This window comes from Girardinichthys multiradiatus, chromosome 14 (genome assembly GCF_021462225.1).
Source record: "Girardinichthys multiradiatus isolate DD_20200921_A chromosome 14, DD_fGirMul_XY1, whole genome shotgun sequence".
Taxonomy (NCBI): domain Eukaryota; kingdom Metazoa; phylum Chordata; class Actinopteri; order Cyprinodontiformes; family Goodeidae; genus Girardinichthys; species Girardinichthys multiradiatus.
Window position 1 is genome coordinate 31,776,202 of NC_061807.1, and position 18,178 is coordinate 31,794,379.

At 38.1% G+C, this 18,178-nt stretch overlaps 2 protein-coding genes across 3 annotated transcripts; one reads left to right on the forward strand and one right to left on the reverse strand.

The window, feature by feature from the left end:
• Positions 1 to 1,410: 1,410 nt before the first annotated feature.
• On the reverse strand, positions 1,411 to 17,799 carry trmt10b (tRNA methyltransferase 10B). 2 transcript variants are annotated; one of them, XM_047386095.1, is made up of 9 exons: positions 17,238 to 17,799; positions 15,371 to 15,479; positions 15,145 to 15,278; positions 14,914 to 15,066; positions 14,635 to 14,713; positions 13,216 to 13,283; positions 12,938 to 13,061; positions 12,782 to 12,859; positions 1,411 to 2,502 (listed from the first exon to the last, which is right to left on the reverse strand). In XM_047386095.1, the coding sequence occupies exons 1-9, from the start codon at positions 17,406 to 17,408 to the stop codon at positions 2,432 to 2,434; spliced, it is 987 nt and encodes a 328-aa protein (XP_047242051.1). In that variant the 5' UTR covers positions 17,409 to 17,799; the 3' UTR covers positions 1,411 to 2,431. The 2 variants fall into 2 exon arrangements, with proteins under 2 accessions (XP_047242051.1, XP_047242050.1); XM_047386094.1 differs by lacking the exon at positions 1,411 to 2,502 and having other exon boundaries at positions 11,690 to 12,859; positions 17,238 to 17,783.
• Positions 5,003 to 9,594, forward strand: LOC124880760 (interleukin-8-like). The gene is made up of 3 exons (XM_047386096.1): positions 5,003 to 5,159; positions 7,012 to 7,147; positions 9,099 to 9,594. The coding sequence occupies exons 1-3, from the start codon at positions 5,108 to 5,110 to the stop codon at positions 9,217 to 9,219; spliced, it is 309 nt and encodes a 102-aa protein (XP_047242052.1). The 5' UTR covers positions 5,003 to 5,107; the 3' UTR covers positions 9,220 to 9,594.
• Positions 17,800 to 18,178: the final 379 nt, after the last annotated feature.

Below are 18,178 nucleotides of genomic sequence, written 5' to 3' on the forward strand. Positions count from 1 at the left end.
TCAAATATGCTGATGTATTTGGTTTTAAATAAAACGTATGTGTAGGGTCCTTTAATTATTGAACACATCAATGCTTTTCTCAGTAAATATATACTTCTCATAAATACTGACTCCAGAAGTTAGCAACACCCCACATAGTGCATAGATTTAAATACATCAAAACAACTTTGCCTATATATTATATTCACATAAATACATCTGGCTTAAAACTGAGACAGCATTTCAGTAAAAGTACATTGTTCTTTGTTGGAGAGGAGAGTCCGGCCGATAGTCGAACCTCGGCTTCAGGAGGAGCAGTGTGGTTTTCATCCCGGCCGTGGAACACTGGACGAAGCGCAACACCCTCTACAGGGTACTCGAGGGTTCCTGGGAGTTTGTCCAACCGGTCCAGATGTGTTTTGTGGACCTGGAGAAAGCATTTGACTGTGTCCCTGATGATGCCCAGGACAAGCTGGAGGGACTATGTCTCTCGGCTGGCCTGGGAACGTCTTGGGCTCCCCCTGGAGGAACTGGGGGAGGTGTCTGGGGAGAGGGACGTCTGGGTGTCTCTGTTGATTCTGCTGCTCCCGCGACCCGGTCCCGGATAAGCGGAAGACCACGAGTACGAGTACGACAACATTGGAGTGATGCTTCATTATTCTGTTGACATCTGTGGATCATCTGTCCTAAGTACTAAACATTATTTTTAAAAACATTGCATAGTCATAGTCATAAAGATTCATTGCAAGTTTTCTAAGGAAATCTTTGAATGCCTTAACTTTTTTTTCACTCATACAACAAGCTCCTGCCCTGGTTTGTCATTTGACAGGGCATGTACTGATTAAACAGGCAAACAATAAGCTAGTTAATCTTATTAAATGGGCCTATTTTGAAAGTCTGTGTTATGTTACTTTCTGGATACTTTCGTCCACCAGACCGCCAAGGACGTACACTTTGTCAGCATCCACCGTTTCCAAAGCTGTGATAAACGATGAAACAATGTGGACATGAATATACCATGTCTGTTCTGCATGTTTTCAGTATTTCGTCCATTATGAAATAATTAAAACCTGTCACTATCTTCAAATCTCCAAAGCAGCTAAGTGCAGATTAAGCATTTCTCCCCTAACAGTATTAGCATGGCTCACTGACTGTGATGTGTAATCCTGACATTAAATAGATTCATGAATACACAATAATATACAACAATAAAAAGAAATAAATACTTATATTTGCTTTAAAAATAAATGAATACAAACTAAATAATCATTTTCACATGTAATCATTGTTTTAGGCCCCAAAAATGCAAGGATCGAGATCAACACTCAACAAAACTCATTGGGATTAAAGACCACAGCCTAACTCTAGCTGTAACTCTAGTGTACTAGACTGTATCCCTAGAGGGAGAAAAAAGAAAACCAACCATCAAAGTGAATGCAAAACGCCAGAATTTTCCTCCTTTATTCATAGGAGTAACAGAGAGTACATAACATTGACTGGTCACAAAATACTCATCTTCACCTAGGGGCAGTCCGTAGTACCAGTTAACTGTAAATGTAGTAAAAGTAAATGTTACGTTTCCATTACCAATGTTGGTAGAACATCTGCAGTCATATCTGTGAAACTCAGTTCTTCCTTCTTTGTTCAGCATGTCTCACAACAACAAATGAAAACGCAGTAAGAATGAAATACAAAATGTTTCAATATTCCAGATTAGTCCAATGAAGTAGCTTTTGTAAATGCATACCATCCACCACCACACACACATACAGGAAGACTGGTTTTGGATAGTTATCCACTGTTGTGATTACCGAATGAAAGGGTTAAATTAGGATGCGTTTGGTAAAATATTTCAACTTTCTATAAATAAATGTCTTTGAATGACCACTCTCAATTAATTCCTACAAGGACATTTACCAGAATATAAAAAATAATTACAACAATGGAAATTACTGAACTATTCTGTCAAATTTCCATCTATCAATATGTATTCTGAATTAGAGCTTTAAATGTTACATTTCATACATCATTGGGAGCGAGGAAAGGCACGTGACAAACTATTTGGAAGAGACTTTATAATTGCTTTAAAAAAGCAAAAAAACACCCAAGGAGGGAGTGGAATTATTCTGTGAGGCAGGAGGACAATAGAAAGCTCTCCATGAAGAAAACATCAGAGAGGCGTCTGAAAAAACAGTCTGGACCTAAAGCTTGTCACCCAGCTGGCTGAGCTCTAACATTTCTATCGAGTCTTAGCGTAAGTAAGACTGATAGGAAAGCAAACACACTAAATGCATGTTTGGTTTCCTAACTTTGAGACCTAATAACTGGGTGCCAAGTAGCATAAACCATAAATACGGCATAGAGTACCACCTTCTAGCAGGCAATATCAGGAGTCTTTGCAGCTTATTGTCCGTCTATATGAACCTCTGGAAAAAACATGATACTAATTCCCTCATTGCTCCTCCTGTTGAGTCTGTGTTGCAGCAGGAAAACATGTTGAGCTTTCTTGTGAGATGACATAACCCTTTCCTGCAGGAAAACATCACGGCACAGGCATCTATACCAGATGCCTCCTGGACCCCTTCCTCGGGACGTGTTCCAGGCACATCCCACCGGGGTGAGGCCCAGGGACGACTTAGGACACGCTGGAGGTACTATATCTCTCGGCTGGCCTGGTAACGCCTTGGGCTCCCCCCAGAGGAACTGGAGGAGGTGTCTAGGGAGAGGGACGTCTGGGTATCTCTACTGAGTCTGCTGCCCCTACGACCCAGTCCCGGATGAAGCGAAAGACGACAAGTGTGAGAACGAGTACTTTACAGATTTGTATTTCTACAATTTATGGAGTTAAATAATCATAAAAATTGCTCAAATCTCATGTATAGATTAATCTATTTGCATATATTTCTTCTGTAATCTTTGTATCACACTTTTCTTTTCCCATTTTTCTTTGTTGTCTGTTATGAAATATGAGAGATTGTGGCTCCAAATCAAACTAAAATAATGCAATGCATCCACTTGCAGGTAGATATTAATTACTGGAGTCATGAAAGTACATTTCCCTAAAGTAGACTCTGAGAGGATTTTAAAAAATCAGTTTAAACATCCTAGGAAGCTCCATTTCATACAACAAAACAGGTACAAAACAATCAAAACTACACAGGAACAACATGGTGAAGAGGCTAAATGAGCAGCACCTGCTAGCAGGAGATCACTGAGTTACTGTGATTCGATCAGGGGAGAAAATCAAACCAGTCAATGGGCCCCAAACCCAGATCAGATCAATATATAAAATCTATAAAATCTGCTAAAAACAAACTTATCAGAGATAGTTAATCATAAAAATGAGAAATCATCTCATAAAGAATGGCTAACCACATTAGTGCAAATAAATTTTTTTACAGTAACAAGTTATGTGAAGAGTTAAACTGGGGTAGGAGTCGGGGATGGGTTGAGCTGACCTGAAGGTTTTCTGCATTCTAAAAAAGGATAGTTAAGGATTTTTAAAATTAAGCTCTGTTAAAATTGTATTAACTTCTTATCCTATCTGCAGAAGAAACTCTCCTGGAGTCTTCATTTACCATAAATCCAGATTAGTTAGTCCCAGAGGCTGGAGCTAATGACAAGTCAAAGAGGGGACAAAACCAAAGAAGAGTTCGACAATCTAAAATGAATCCAGTCTCAAAAATGTCATAATGGTTTATGTAATAGCTATTTTAGGAATCTTTAAACGGTCATATTTTCATTTAAAAATTATTTACATGAGAAAATGGTGGAAAGTAGTGCGCCACAGGAAGATTTTTGGTGGAGTGTTGCCTCGTATCTTTATTTCCTGTAAATTAAATAATCATCAGCTTCTCTGTAAATAATTGCTCAATGCAAACAAAAGGCTACAGATTAAAGTAGAGCTGCAGGATATATCGAATCCCAAGCGTTATCCTAATATCCAAATATGACTGTGTGAAATATCACAACCGCAAAGTCCTGCTTGGGTAAAATATTTGGCAGGACATTATATTTTAAGTGTCACACCTTCACGCTCTACATAGTAATGATCTGTCCGGTTGGATGGACTTAACTGCCGTTAAAGCCCAAACCTAAAGTACAATTTTGTGGTGGCTGAAATGAGGGGTCGGGACATTGTTCAGTGGTAGGAGTCAAGAAAATGAGTGCTAATCATAACTGATATCACCATCACAATTTTCAGCTTTAGCATTGGAAATACATATTTTTCTAATATCATGTAGCCCTTTTTTAAAGGTTAAAAAGATATCACCCAAATACATTGCTTTGATATTCTTGGAGTTGGCAATCTACTAGATTTGTAGTAAATGAAGACAACAGGAGCGTTATCTACTGCCATTGTAGGGTATAATATTAACTGTTTATAATATCTTAACAGAATCCTACTTCAAAAATCCTGAACATCTTTGTGTCACACAATGCCTGAAAAAGTTATGAAAAATGTCCAGAAAGATAGAAGAATATTCATTTTAAATTAATTAATTTAGCTAAAATACCTAAAAGAAAGGGGGCTGCAATGAAAAACAACAGGACTATTCAGCAATAACAGAGAGACACTAAGTGTAGTACTTTAGCGTACTGTTTTATTTGTGCAATATTAAAAGAAACACCAGTAGAACCACCTTTCAACAATAACAACATTTCAGGGTCATACTGTGGGAGCAGATAAACAAAATATTTACAAAACTAAATCTGATGATCATGCAGTCTTCTGGACTCAGAAGTGGGGTGAACAGAGGTGAATTCTTCCCCAAATCCACAACAAGCAGATAAGAGCAGAGACGCTGCTGTCTGATTGGTCACATAAACATGCTAAACCTGTCTGAATAATTTCTGTGGCTGTTGGCCACAGGCATGCTGTGTCTTAACCTCAGCAGGGCCTTCAGTCGTTCCCTGAACCCACCGTCTCATGACTCTCTGCTGCTGCACATGTGAACGCACCAAAGTGAAACCACACACGTACCCCGTTTTGGGTATTGTTCTAATTTCAGGATGAGCACATGATCACTGCATGTATAAATATTGGAGTGCTGAGGTAGGGTTGTAGTTGACACAGTTTTTCTGATTGTCTTTGTAAGAGAACCCAACAAAAGGCTGGTGGAACAAGATGAAGCTCTGCATCCTGTTTGTGCTCGGGACCCTGGTGGTGCTCACTGACGGTAAGAGCTCCAAAAACCTTTAAATAATGTCCAGAATTAGGAAGGTTGCCAGGGAAAATCAAGGAGTTGAAACAGTTTTGTTACTGCACGAAGGTATTGACTATCATACATCTTGTGCTTACTTGGAACTACAGTATGTAACAACCAGCAGAGTGGAAACACTCATGTTTATTTTCCTAGTTCAGGAACATTTAAATATCAAAATCTTTCACATGGAATCATATTTTAGATTTCTGTTGAACAATCCAGTATGCTCTTTCTACTGATATGACAGTCTGAAAGGATTTAAAGGTGGCAGGTTTTGGCCATATGAAATATTTTTCTAAATAAATTGATGTTTTTTAGTTAAACGTTTGTCTGATGCTGAAATTCATATTCTGTACGATTATCCACAAAAGATCCCTGTAAAGTCTTACAATTCAAGAACTTCTGATTAAAATGCATTACAACCTTGAGATCACACTTATGTGTATCTGACCTTAGTGTATCTGAGTCACATGCCATCATAAGAGCATGAAACTGCAATGGTGTTACATTATGTAGTACTGCTGCTTCACGAAAAGCGGCTGTGTTCATGGGGAATGTGGAACTGTGTTGATTCATTGTCAATAAGTCGTTTAGAGTATTTCACAAGTTACTGGATGTGATGAAACATGCGGGTAAAGTAGAAGTTGCAAAGATTTGATTTATGAATTGGCAGCTTATTAAGATCCTACTTGTATGCAGCCAAAGAAAAACAAACTCTCAGTCTGAAAAAGGATACAACAGGAAATGTCAAAAAGAGTGATGTATTACACTGCAAAAATGCTTATAAGCCATGTACATGTCCACATTTTGTCATTTTACAACCAGAAACATCCCTGCAAATCCCATCTTTATGGAAGAGAGACAAGGAGAGACCCATTGTTAAAAGAAAGCCAACATTTAGAGGAAGGTGCTCTGATCAGATTAAACCAAAACTAAACTTTTTGGTCTACATGCAAAAATACTATGTATGGCCTACATTTGCCAGACACCACCCCTATTCTAAAACTCGGTGGTGGTAGCATCATGGTGTGGGGATGCTTTTCCTCTGCAAGGACAGGGAAGCTGGCCAGAGATGCTGGGGCAGATAAATAGAGCTAAATACAGGATAATCTTAGAGAAAAACCTTTAAGAGGCAGCACAAGACTTTAAACTGGGGTGGAGGTTCACCCTACAGCAGGACAACACAAAAAAATATAACCAGAGCTAGAATAGAATGGCTTAGATCAAAGGATATTCATATGGTAGAATGGCCTAGTCAAAGTGCAGGACTAAATCCAAGGGTGAAACTGCAGCACGTCTTGAAAATTGTGTTTCACAGACAATCTCCATATAATCTGACTGGGTTTTAAGATATTTTTATTTTTGAAGAAGAATGAGGAACAATGTCGGTTTCTAGAAGTGCAAAGCTTGTAGAGGCTTGCAGTTATAGCAGCAAAAGATATCGACTCAGGGGGGCTAAATACGTCATGCTTTTCTTTTTTTTTGTAAAACAAATTGCAAACGACCTGTCATTTCCCTTCAGCTTTACAACTCTACACTACTCTATGTTAGCATAACATAAATCACAATAAGATACATTACAGTTTGTATTCATAACATGCCAAAATGTGAAAATGTCACAAATATCAATTCTTTTGCAAGGTTTTTTAAATTTATGCATGTTTGTGCATGTTTATGACCCTTCCCATGACCCACAGTAAATCAGACACTCCTATTTTAGACTCACAACTTATTTTCAAAACCTCAGATAAGAAGTAAAAACTCACTAGGTTGACTGTTTTACTGGTTAGAGTGCTAAAAATCTATTTATGTCTGTTGATGACAGGAATGCCGCCAATCAGCAGGGACCTCAACACACACTGTCGGTGTCTGCAGGTCGAGTCAAGGATCATCCCTCCGGAAAACCTGAAGAGCATCAAGCTGGTCCCTGAAGGGCCCAACTGTGCTGAATCAGAAGTCATGTGAGTAAATTAGGAACAAAAATGTTAGGTTGGATTGTTTTTTTAGTTATCAGAAATTGAAACTATATAATGTTTAAATGATTTTTTTCATACATTGCACCAAATCACTACAAACGTTTGGATTTGTTTGTATGCAAAGAGCCTTAGTCTTTATATGAAAACAAACAATTCCCACTGGATTCATTTCAAATACAGTTAAGCACATATTGTATCTAAATGGAGAGAAAAACTTGAGCATCCTAATAGACCATCTGAATTATAATGGGCCACATCTATGGAAGCCAAAACTGACTGACCCTGCTCTGAATTCTTTCTCCTGGTTTTGTCTTGATAAGAAAAAAAAAAAAAAAAGCAAATTGTTATAACATGAAAACAGCTGTAAGCAGGACAGTACTTCCAGAAGAAGTTTTGAGGAACAAAACAACCACAGATCTTTGAAACACATTCATCATATCACGTCAAAAAATATATTTTTCCCCCAAATTAAAAATTTAATTATGAAGAACATGTTTGCCTCAAAACGTGCTTTTTATTTGTCCCAAGATGAGGTAGAAATTAAGCGTCTATAATTATTATTGATGCATAATCCGAATGAAAATTTTACAACATCCAGCCTCAATTAGAGTGAATTTAATCTTTGGGGTGAGAATCCAATGATAGGAAATAGTTTTTAACAAAAAATCACCAGTGCTACAATTATTGGCACCCCTGCTAATAGTTTGATCAGTCCCCTTTTGACACTTGGACAGTTCTAAGTCTTTGCAAAGATATTGAAAGGTTTGATGTATCTCTGTGTTGATTTGGTCATATGTGTTGGTCCATTGTCCTGATAAAAGACCCAATGACAACCAATTTCCCTGCCAGTTTTCTGGCAGTATCTTGGGGTTTGGGAGTTCATGATGCCATGCCCTCCAGAAAAGTTCCTAGGACCTTTAAACAAAAAACAGGCCCGAAACATAACAGATCTAACAGGGCATGATGTGCTTTAGCACACATTCATCCTTTGTTTTACACCAAACCCTGATTTGATGCTAAAAAGCTCAATTAAGGTGGAAGGAAAAAGGCTTTTTCCAAGGATTGTTCCCAAACAACTGCTTGGTGTGTAGAGAGCATCTTCTGGTTTTTATGGATCCTTGGTGATCCCAAGATGCCACTTTGTGCTGCCATTGTGAATATGGGTCCTCATAAAATTGGCCTCTGTGTCACATCATATTTATATCCTAGGGAAACAGGGCTGCTAACTGAAAATTCCTAAAAACTTAATAAATTTACATTTAAATTGCTATAAAATGAGTTAAATAAAAAGATATCAATGCTTCATTAAAAACTGAGTTTATTTTAGCAGAAGAGCTAATAAGTGTGGAGGGTACTGTATTAAGTGCAAAGAATGTATACAATAAACCAAAATAAGCTGTTTTGGCATGGAATTGCATGTATTTGGATATGATCAGATTAATTCTGATTTACATGGAAATCTGGCATCTTATGGTACAACTATTCAAAACAATGTTATGACGTGCCTTCACTGTGTACCAGGATTGTGAAATACATCTCCCAACTGCACGGGCTTACTATGAACGTTAAAAAAAAGCCATAAGGTTTTGTCTGCTGAGTCACTCATGAAATCTGATCAGTGCTTTTGGTTGTTTCAAAACTTTTTCCAGTGTGATCAAAATCTACCTGTTAGGACAGTGAACTATTTCAACACAGCCCCAGAAATCTCAGATATCATTAGATAAATATTTCAGCATGGATTGCATGTTTTGGGACAATGACTGGTTGTTGGGTTTAGCAGATAAGGTGTATGCTTCTGCATAGGATAAATAACCCGTAAACGCCTCCACATGTAGGCGTTTTCCGCCCAGTCCAAAATATTTGGTATGGGTTGGGATGCTTTTTTTAGATCCGCTTTATTCGTGGTCTTAAATGTCATTGTTATCTCTCAAATCAGAGCCAATCTGGTGAGCGGGGAGAAGGTCTGTCTCAACCCTCGGTCCATCTGGGTGAAGAAGCTGGTCCAGTTTGTTCTTGAGAGACAGGCGCAGGGAGTCCATCCCAAGAAGAAGGCATAAGGATTATGCTCCAATTCTTCAATTACAATTACATCTGATATCTACAACCATGAGCCAGATTATTATACATTTATTTGCTAGGTAACATTTTTCACCGTATAATTTTCCTAACTTCACACTTTTTATTTATAACTTTGATTTTCTGGTTTTTCAGTATTTTACTTTTTTATGACGTTTTATATACAAACACCGTATGTAGCAAATATGTAGCTTTGTAACATGAAACACTGATTTTTTTGACTGAAAACATGTTTTTATTCAAACTCTTGTGCAGTAGCAATAAATCAGAGTGCACTGTAAGTGAGAAAACCACCCTGAGAAATGTGCTGTGAAGTTTTTAAAAAAATGTCAGACTTTAATAAACTATTGCTTGTTGCTTCTTGTAAGTCTTCAATTCAATTCAAAAATACTTTATTAATCCCAAAGGGAAATTAAATGTTGTTGTAGCTCATATTAAGAGCCGTTGTAGATGCTCATGGTTGTGGGCAGGAAGGATCTCTTGTAGCGCTCCGTCTTACAGCAGATCTGAAGAAGCCTCTGACTGAAGACACTCTGTTGTTGTAGGACAGTCTCGTGAAGAGGATGCTCAGGGTTCTCCATAATGTTCTTCATTTTATGAAGAATCCGTCTTTCCACAATGATCTCCAGAGGTTCCAGAGGAGTCCCCAGAACAGAGGCAGACTTCTTTATCAGCTTTTGAGCTTTTTTAAGTCCCTGGCTCTGATGCTGCTTCCCCAGCAGATGATGGCAGAAGAGTCTTGTGCCTATCTTTGATTGTAAATCAAAACACTTTAACACATTATGTTGATACTCATTAAACATTAGAACACTGTGCAGAATGTTAATTAGGAATATTTCTCAAGCTCCAGCCATAGTAGGCCAGCCTGTAACCATCCATCCATCTGTGTGCTGCTGAGACTGTGTCATGATAAAAGATTAGCGTATTTAACATTTAAACATCATTTGTGCAGAAAACTCTGCTAGAATTTGAGTCAAAGGTTCTGTTTGGTCTCCCAAAAGCTCGCTTTAAACCTTTTCTCAGTCACAAACCTTCACTCAATCAAATATGCTGATGTATTTGGTTTTAAATAAAACGTATGTGTAGGGTCCTTTAATTATTGAACACATCAATGCTTTTCTCAGTAAATATATACTTCTCATAAATACTGACTCCAGAAGTTAGCAACACCCCACATAGTGCATAGATTTAAATACATCAAAACAACTTTGCCTATATATTATATTCACATAAATACATCTGGCTTAAAACTGAGACAGCATTTCAGTAAAAGTACATTGTTCTTTGTTGGAGAGGAGAGTCCGGCCGATAGTCGAACCTCGGCTTCAGGAGGAGCAGTATGGTTTTCATCCCGGCCGTGGAACACTGGACGAAGCGCAACACCCTCTACAGGGTACTCGAGGGTTCCTGGGAGTTTGTCCAACCGGTCCAGATGTGTTTTGTGGACCTGGAGAAAGCATTTGACTGTGTCCCTGATGATGCCCAGGACAAGCTGGAGGGACTATGTCTCTCGGCTGGCCTGGGAACGTCTTGGGCTCCCCCTGGAGGAACTGGGGGAGGTGTCTGGGGAGAGGGACGTCTGGGTGTCTCTGTTGATTCTGCTGCTCCCGCGACCCGGTCCCGGATAAGCGGAAGACCACGAGTACGAGTACGACAACATTGGAGTGATGCTTCATTATTCTGTTGACATCTGTGGATCATCTGTCCTAAGTACTAAACATTATTTTTAAAAACATTGCATAGTCATAGTCATAAAGATTCATTGCAAGTTTTCTAAGGAAATCTTTGAATGCCTTAACTTTTTTTTCACTCATACAACAAGCTCCTGCCCTGGTTTGTCATTTGACAGGGCATGTACTGATTAAACAGGCAAACAATAAGCTAGTTAATCTTATTAAATGGGCCTATTTTGAAAGTCTGTGTTATGTTACTTTCTGGATACTTTCGTCCACCAGACCGCCAAGGACGTACACTTTGTCAGCATCCACCGTTTCCAAAGCTGTGATAAACGATGAAACAATGTGGACATGAATATACCATGTCTGTTCTGCATGTTTTCAGTATTTCGTCCATTATGAAATAATTAAAACCTGTCACTATCTTCAAATCTCCAAAGCAGCTAAGTGCAGATTAAGCATTTCTCCCCTAACAGTATTAGCATGGCTCACTGACTGTGATGTGTAATCCTGACATTAAATAGATTCATGAATACACAATAATATACAACAATAAAAAGAAATAAATACTTATATTTGCTTTAAAAATAAATGAATACAAACTAAATAATCATTTTCACATGTAATCATTGTTTTAGGCCCCAAAAATGCAAGGATCGAGATCAACACTCAACAAAACTCATTGGGATTAAAGACCACAGCCTAACTCTAGCTGTAACTCTAGTGTACTAGACTGTATCCCTAGAGGGAGAAAAAAGAAAACCAACCATCAAAGTGAATGCAAAACGCCAGAATTTTCCTCCTTTATTCATAGGAGTAACAGAGAGTACATAACATTGACTGGTCACAAAATACTCATCTTCACCTAGGGGCAGTCCGTAGTACCAGTTAACTGTAAATGTAGTAAAAGTAAATGTTACGTTTCCATTACCAATGTTGGTAGAACATCTGCAGTCATATCTGTGAAACTCAGTTCTTCCTTCTTTGTTCAGCATGTCTCACAACAACAAATGAAAACGCAGTAAGAATGAAATACAAAATGTTTCAATATTCCAGATTAGTCCAATGAAGTAGCTTTTGTAAATGCATACCATCCACCACCACACACACATACAGGAAGACTGGTTTTGGATAGTTATCCACTGTTGTGATTACCGAATGAAAGGGTTAAATTAGGATGCGTTTGGTAAAATATTTCAACTTTCTATAAATAAATGTCTTTGAATGACCACTCTCAATTAATTCCTACAAGGACATTTACCAGAATATAAAAAATAATTACAACAATGGAAATTACTGAACTATTCTGTCAAATTTCCATCTATCAATATGTATTCTGAATTAGAGCTTTAAATGTTACATTTCATACATCATTGGGAGCGAGGAAAGGCACGTGACAAACTATTTGGAAGAGACTTTATAATTGCTTTAAAAAAGCAAAAAAACATCCAAGGAGGGAGTGGAATTATTCTGTGAGGCAGGAGGACAATAGAAAGCTCTCCATGAAGAAAACATCAGAGAGGCGTCTGAAAAAACAGTCTGGACCTAAAGCTTGTCACCCAGCTGGCTGAGCTCTAACATTTCTATCGAGTCTTAGCGTAAGTAAGACTGATAGGAAAGAAAACACACTAAATGCATGTTTGGTTTCCTAACTTTGAGACCTAATAACTGGGTGCCAAGTAGCATAAACCATGAATACGGCATAGAGTACCACCTTCTAGCAGGCAATATCAGGAGTCTTTGCAGCTTATTGTCCGTCCATATGAACCTCTGGAAAAAACATGATACTAATTCCCTCATTGCTCCTCCTGTTGAGTCTGTGTTGCAGCAGGAAAACATGTTGAGCTTTCTTGTGAGATGACATAACCCTTTCCTGCAGGAAACCACATCTGCAGTGCTTGTGTCCAGCTGCCGGTCTCCGAGAACATCAACAAGATGTCAAACACTGTGGACAAAGACACAATATTCAAAAGGAGGTAAAAAATAAAAATAAAAGACTTAAGAGACGGACATTAACGCTTGCCTTGATTAACGGCGAGGATTTTGGAGTGGAAATTCTTCACATTGTTTTTCTTCACCATGTACTCATCTATAGGGAGCCTGGTGGTGTGGACGCTGAGTTCTGTGGCTCTTGAATGGCTCAGCTTCTGCAGCAGCATGACGAGAAAGCTGAAGATCAACTCAGTCATTCATTTATGAGTCAAACTGATCAGCAAAGGGCATGTAGTGATTAAAACAGGCAAATAATAAGTTAGTTAGTCTTATTAAATGGGCCTATTTTGAAAGTCTGTGTTATGTTACCTTCTGGATACTTTCATCCACCAGACCGCCAAGGACGTACACTTTGTCAGCATCCACCGTTTCCAAAGCTGTGATAAACGATGAAACAATGTGGACATGAATATACCATGTCTGTTCTGCATGTTTTCAGTATTTGGTCCATTATGAAATAATTAAAACCTGTCACTATCTTCAAATCTCAAAAGCAGCTAAGTGCAGATTAAGCATTTCTCCCCTAACAGTATTAGCATGGCTCACTGACTGTGATGTGTAATCCTGACATTAAATAGATTCATGAATACACAATAATATACAACAATAAAAAGAAATAAATACGTATATTTCCCCCACACCCCCCTTTTTTGCTGACAGGACACTTGTAACCTGCAACTCTATGCGTTACATTAACGCTCAGCTTGGACTCCTGCTTTACTTGCACAATGATCACCTGCACTGTTGTACTGCTCTCGCACCCAATACTGCTCTATATTTACTCTCACTCACTTAAAACTGTGCACATAAATTTATATTATATTGTAGATATGTTTATACTGTTTAATTTGTATTGTATTGCACCGACTACGCCAAAACAGATTCCTTGTATGTCCAAAAACGTACTTGGCAATAAAGCTTTTCTGATTCTGATTCTGATTTAAATAGCAATTTAATGCTTCATTTATATATTTAATTGTGTCACTTTTGGTCTTTAAACGGCGAGAAAACATGGTCTAATTGCAGCCTCTGGTGGACAAAAGATGCAATAAAAATCCATAGGTCCAAAGATTTGGACTTATTTTGCATAGATAAACAGCAATACTGGTGCATCGTGATAATTGAAAAGGTAATTTATTTCAGTAATTCAATTCAAAGCTAAAACTCTGATTTTATATAGGTTCATTATACAGAGTGGTATACTTTATATGTTTATTTCTGTTCATTTTGATGATTATGGTTTACAGCTAATGAAAATCAAAAATTTTGTGTCCCAGGGAATATTAATATTAGAGAAAACTGATTTTGTTTTAAACAGAAATGGCGTGAGGGCCATGTTTGATCGACACAATTATGGGACATGAGCCTGCCGACTTGAAAGTTGTCCAGCAGACAGTGATTTATACCCTTCACAGGGAAGGTAACCCTTAAGAGTCAGATGAAGAAGCTAGTTGCTCAGAGAGCAATGTATCTAAGCACATTAATGGAAAGTTAAGTGGAAGAAAAAAGTGTGTTAGAGAAAAGCGCACAAGCAACTGGGATGTTCATCATCATCTAAATCAATAGACATAAACACTTCAAATATTTCTCTTTGTGTGTAATGAATATATTTAATATATGAGTTTCCCTTTTTTAATTGAATTACAGAAACAAATTAACTTTTCAATGATATTCTCCTTTACTGAGATGCATCTGTGTACGTAAGAAACTAACAGAAATTTGCCAGACCTTCTTGAGCATCTGGGGTGAGGTAAACAATGGTTTCTGAAGAGAACAGGTCTAAACAGCTTTCCTCTGTTATCTCCATCTAGAAACAAATGACACAAAAAAAGGAAAATGAGAGTGAGGCAACAAGAAATCGAGCATTAATGTTGAAAGATGTTGTATAAAATATAGCTTAAAAGTGAAATATTATTTTACTCTTTAGTCAGAACAGTTCCATAGAGATCATCTGACTGTTTATGGTAATGTGTTAATCAAAGAATGATGAATAGGAACAATAATCACAGTGTAGCTGAGGAAGCCATCGTTCATTCGAACACACTCCCGGTAGAGTCGACTGTCCTCTTTTAAGTCTGTCAGGAACAGATGGAATGGCCGAGTCGCCTTTTTATTAGATCCGTACAGCCGTCTTAACTGGCCTGCAAGTCGGCTTATCTCCTGAGCGAGAGGGAAGTCAGTTTCTTATGCTCACTTCTACAGGATTTGTCTCAGAACAAAGGATGGTCTACCAGCCACCTTGTCCGACATGCAGTCCGTCATGCTGAGATCCACACAGAGCTTGAGACCTGTGGACCGAGCCGCTGCTAAACGCTCTTTGGTGATTGCCTTCATGACTCGCTTGGTAAACTGAGCGGGGTCTGTGTTAGCACCTTGATAAAAAGAAGAAAATATTATAAAAACTGATGAATTAGATAATAATCCTCAGAATTTCTGCAGCAGTTTAATTCTCTTCCATCGTTACCGGACTCCTGGGCCCGATTCAACCTCCTCCTCTGTTTCTCTTCTTTTCGTTTGCTCTTCTTCGCAGCCAGCTGCCTCTCCCAGTGTCGCTGCTTCCTCAGTACGTTCTTCTGCTCATGAAATATAAAAAAAAAATGAAACACACACACCATCCCTACCATGAGACATGGTGGTGGCATTATCATGCTGTGGGATGCTTTTCCTTAACAGAGACAGTGAAGTTGGTCAGAAATTATGGGAAGATGGGATTAGGCAAAAACAGGTAAAAGAAAACCTATTAGAGGCGGCAGAAGGGTTGAGACTGGGGAAGAGATTAGCCTTCCAGCAACCAGGAACCCTACACATACAGCCAGAGCTGCAATGGACTGTTTTAGATCAAAGCATATTCATTTGTAAGAAAAGTCCAGTAAAAGTTGAGCTATTTGCAAAGAAGGAGCACATAATTTCAGTCTGGCTGTGCAAAGTAGGCAAAAGACTTGTAGCTGTTACTGCAACAAACGGTGGTTCACAGTATGCATAAATACAATTGCATGCATCACTTTTCAGACTATGGTTTGTTAAAGCTTTTGAAAATCATGCCTCCTTTTATTCCTCTTCACAGTGATGGGCTACTTTTTGGTGATTTATCTCATAAAATCCCAATAAAAGACATTAATATCTTTGATTGATTGTGTTAAGGAGCTACTCAGAGCTTTAGAACACAGAAATTACAAAAAACTGGGTTATGGTAAAGGAAAAATGATTCCTTAAAGTTCAAATTAAATTCATATATCAGAGCAGCTTTTACATTTAGAATGTTGCTGCTGCATCACTGTATGAATATGTTGATACTGTGTTGATATGTTGATACCCTGTTTGCTTTCAGGAAAACATTGTTTTAGACCATGATCATTTAAGTTACATTTAAATGCTGTAAAAAAGGAATACAGTTCATCTGAAATACGTTGATATTTAAGATAATTGTCTTCTCTGAGCACAGTGATGGCTAAAGGGTTTGGCGGTGAAACAAATTGCTGAAGCATTTTTAGATTATTATTATTTTTAAATGTATTATTAGTTTTTGTTATGAGGACCTTTACAAGCAAATAATGAAATTCATGTGAAGAGTCAATATCTACAGCATTGACCCTTCTTTATAACTTCTGGGGTTCACTCCGACATGCTGAATATCAACCTCTGGACCAAATCCTGACTGCGAATTTTTCTTATCATTATTATTAGAGTTGATAATGATTTTCTGCCTTCTGTTTATCCACCCACTATCTGGCTTTCTATAAGGATAAGGCTGTTGTGCAGGCAGATGCTCCAACTGCTGAACAAGCAACATCTATCTGTAGGTTGGAGGTTGCTGGAAACCCTTGGAAACCTTGCAGCCTTCTTTACTGTCACTGAACCTTTCATCTTTACGTTCCTGTTCCTGAAAACTATTATTACAGCTGGAATATTCTTATATGTGAGATCATTTTGATGTAAAGCAATGATAGCTTCACACTTTTCTTGGGCATTAACGATTGCAAACACAAGAGGAGAATGATTTTGGCCACGCTTGTCCCGGTTTTGTAGACTTAAACTGATAATTTTTCGTAAAATACAGTAATATGTGGTTTTTTTTTTTTTTATAAAATCGTCTCTTTAAAACTATAAAACTGCATGTTATAAATGCATATGGATCTGATAACTCTGCACAATAATCCGAAAGCAATGTATCCTCTCACCAAGGCTATTCGAGGCTGCAAAGTTTTCCAAACACCTTTGCATCCCTGCTAAAACTTTCGATCATGTCCGTATTTAAAAAGGAAATCCCACATAAAGCAACAAATTCGGATTCATGCATTTTTTGTAAGATTTTTTTCATCTGTCCTACGTACGGAACACGCTGCATCTCTTCTCCCAGCCTTTCCTTCCTCTCCATCAGCCTCCAGGTCCATGCGCAGCAGATCCATCAGCTCTGAAACCTCATCCAGCTCGGTCTCACACATTTCTGGCGAAATCCGTTGCTTTTCACTCAGCTGCTGTTTTGCGGGGTCCAGAGGCATCATCTGCAGAAAGGAATACCCTATTTTTACTCAAAAATCTCCAGAGGCCTCTTGTTTCGCTGCAAATATCCCCTTTATGGTTGTTTTTTGTTGATCAAGACGAGTGCGAGAGTCTGGGGGCGTAGTAAAAATCAAGAATAATGTTGTTACGGTCGCACTGGTAACTCGTTATTATTAGTAGTAATATTTTGGAATTATCTTAAACCCAAACTGTAACCCGATGACAGAAGCGAAAATGAGTTACGAAGGCAGAGAAGAAAAAGAAATACATGCGACACATGCTTGAACTCGCTTCCTGGTTACGAACACGTGAAGGCTCCTGGTGAATGACGTCAGAGTAAACAAAAGTAAAGGGGAAAGGGAAAATCATTTACAGATTACTTTACTAAGCTAATTGAATAATGTATTTAATGCAGGGTAGTGAAGTTAAAAAGAAATACAAAAACATTTTGTCCCTTTAAACATGAACGTTTCAGTGGCGCCGATCCACCAGAAGAGGGCAGTGGAGGCTACAACGTTGAATGAAATGAAATAAAATCAATTACCAGAACAAGTAGGGTAAATTAAAACGCTATTTTCGTCTCAATCATATTCAGTCAAACTAATATTTAACTTTTAATTCGCTAGTACACATAATATTATTTAGAGAAGTATTTAAACATTATAAACAATATACAACTGTTCGTTAAATATCTGAGTGATTATTGTTGAACTGCCTAACCAGCCATATGGGCCCATAAAGGAGCAGAGCTGTAGAGTGATCAGAACATTTT